The following is a 2259-nucleotide window of genomic DNA, read 5'->3' on the forward strand; positions in this document are numbered from 1 at the left end:
CCAAAAAAAAAAAAAAACAAGGCAATGCTCCTTCTTCTCCAATCCCTTCACCATCCAATCCTCTGCTGCACCCAAAACCCTAAGCCGAAGCCTAAATCAAACCCTAAATTACTCCCTCACCAACCCTTTCTCCTCCTCCAATTCCGAAACTCTCAACGCCAAAACCGCCTCCGTTACCTCAAAAACCTCGGCCTCAAACCCGCCACCTCCTCCCCTTCCGACGAAACCCTCCACTGGATTCTCTCCGTAGTCGACTTCCTCAAATCGAAAGGCTTCTCCGATTCCGACTTCCCTCGCCTTTCTTTTCTCGCTCCTTCCATCTTCTCCTCACTCGACGTTGATCGCTCCCTCAATCCAGTCTTCTCTTTTCTCTACAATGATCTCTTGGCCTCGCCTCAACAAGCTCGCGGGCTAATTCTCCGCTGTCCGACTCTTCTCACCTCCAACATAACCTACTGTCTCCAGCCAACTCTTAGCTTTCTTCGCGAGCTGGGTATCAAGAACCTCAATGTGCCTACTAATCTAAATGCACATTTGCTCAATACTCCTGTGGATAAGCTTATTTCAAAGATCGAGTTTTTGGAGGATTGGGGGTTGAATAGAGAGGATGCAAGCAAGATTTGTGCTCGTTGTCCAGCTATTTTTGGGTACAGTGATGAGAATAACTTGAGGCCAAAGGTCGAGTACTTGGTGTACAAGATGAAGAGGTCGATTGAAGAGGTGAAAGAGTTTCCACAGTATTTTGGGTTTAGTTTGGAGAGGCGAATTGTGCCGAGATATTTGTATTTGGAGCAGAGGAAAGTGAGTGTTCCCATGAGGAATATGTTGGCATGGAGCGATGAGAAATTCTATGCTAAATGGAAATAATTTTTCTTTTTTCATTTTCCATATTGCATGTATCTTGTGTTATGGAGTGGAAATTTTAGAAGAATAATTATCACGATTTCACCAATAATCGTTACAAGAACATGAGCCATTGCTGAAATGATGAAACATGATCCGATCCCTAACGATAATCTTTCTATCGTAGATTCTTGATATGAGTTTCATCGCATCATGACAATCTTTACAAGCCCTCAAGTTCTTGACAATCAAGATATCCTCTCCTGGGCTTGTATTCATCAATCCAAACGCCACAGCGAGCTTCTCGCTGTGATGATTCAATTGCAAGGCCTTCTCCTCATCCTCAACGTCAAGCAAAACTTCAGAGAACTTCGGCTTGTGACCTTCAATCTTCAACCTCTCTGCAATTTCCTCCCATTTTCGATATATTTGTTCCCTCTCGGGGTGTTTTCTATCTCCTGCCTCAAACTCATGAAACACTCCTTTCATTTCAATCCTACTGCACCCTGGCATTTTTCGAACATTTTGCTTCATCATCAAATCTCTAACTCGCGCTCTCTCTTCCCAATTCTTATCAGAAGCATACACATTTCCCTTCAAAATGTAGCTATCGCCATTGCCTGAATCTAATTTAAGATGCTTAGTTTCCTCAATCAATCGCTTTGCTCGATCCATATCTTTATGAAATCTCGAAGCCCAGATCAAATTCCTCCACAAAAGTGAATCAGGCTTAACGGGCATCCTTCTTATAAACCCTTCAGCCTCTTTCAACTGCCCCGCTCGAGCTAGCAAATCCACCATGCATCCATAATGCTGAATCTTAGGCTTCAGCCCAAATTTACGCATGTTGTTATAAATCTTGTACCCTTCAGCAACTAAGCCCGAGTTCCTACACGCAGAGAGTACGGCGGTAATTGTTTTCTCATCAGGCTTGAATCCCAATTCTCCTATCCTACCGAACAACTTAAGAGCGTCTTGCGACCTCCCATGGCTCGCGAGCCCAGCAATCATCGCCGTTGTTGAGAACAAATCTTTGTCAGTGATCCGTTCAAATAATCGTTCGGCAAGATCAATTCGACCGCATTTTGAGTACATAACAATCAGCGCAGTGATTATATTAGGCTTGGAAGCAATGCCCAATTGCATAGCGACGCAATGCACTTTGCGGCCAGCGGTAAGAGCTCCGAGATCAGCGCAGGCTCTGAGCACGGATACGACAGTCGCTTCGTTCGGGGAAACGGGCATCAAATCGAAGAGCTCAAGAGCAAGACCGGAGCGGTCCGCGTCAACGGATGCAGAGATGACTGAGGTCCAGGTGACGACGTCGCGGTTTTGGTGGGGAATTTGGTCGAACAGGTGGAGGGCGTGGCCGAGGAGACGAGAGGATGAGTAGAGGTGGATGAGGGAGTTGGTGAC

General features: G+C 45.6%; 2 protein-coding genes across 2 annotated transcripts; one reads left to right on the top strand and one right to left on the bottom strand.

The window, feature by feature from the left end:
- LOC109822110 (transcription termination factor MTEF1, chloroplastic) lies at positions 9-881 on the top strand. The gene has a single exon (XM_020388277.1). The coding sequence runs from the start codon at positions 25-27 to the stop codon at positions 865-867; it is 843 nt and encodes a 280-aa protein (XP_020243866.1). The 5' UTR covers positions 9-24; the 3' UTR covers positions 868-881.
- Positions 946-1854, bottom strand: LOC109820926 (pentatricopeptide repeat-containing protein At5g66520-like). Its single transcript, XM_020387121.1, has one exon. It carries the CDS (start codon positions 1852-1854, stop codon positions 946-948), a length of 909 nt encoding a protein of 302 aa, XP_020242710.1.

The sequence above is a fragment of the Asparagus officinalis genome, chromosome 8 (assembly GCF_001876935.1).
Source record: "Asparagus officinalis chromosome 8, Aspof.V1, whole genome shotgun sequence".
Taxonomy (NCBI): Eukaryota; Viridiplantae; Streptophyta; class Magnoliopsida; order Asparagales; family Asparagaceae; genus Asparagus; species Asparagus officinalis.

Excerpts from the sequence above, each read along its gene's own strand:
- LOC109822110 (XM_020388277.1), top strand. The coding sequence starts at position 25 with ATGCTCCTTCTTCTCCAATCCCTTCACCATCCAATCCTCTGCTGCACC.
- LOC109820926 (XM_020387121.1), bottom strand. The coding sequence starts at position 1,854 with ATGATTGCTGGGCTCGCGAGCCATGGGAGGTCGCAAGACGCTCTTAAG.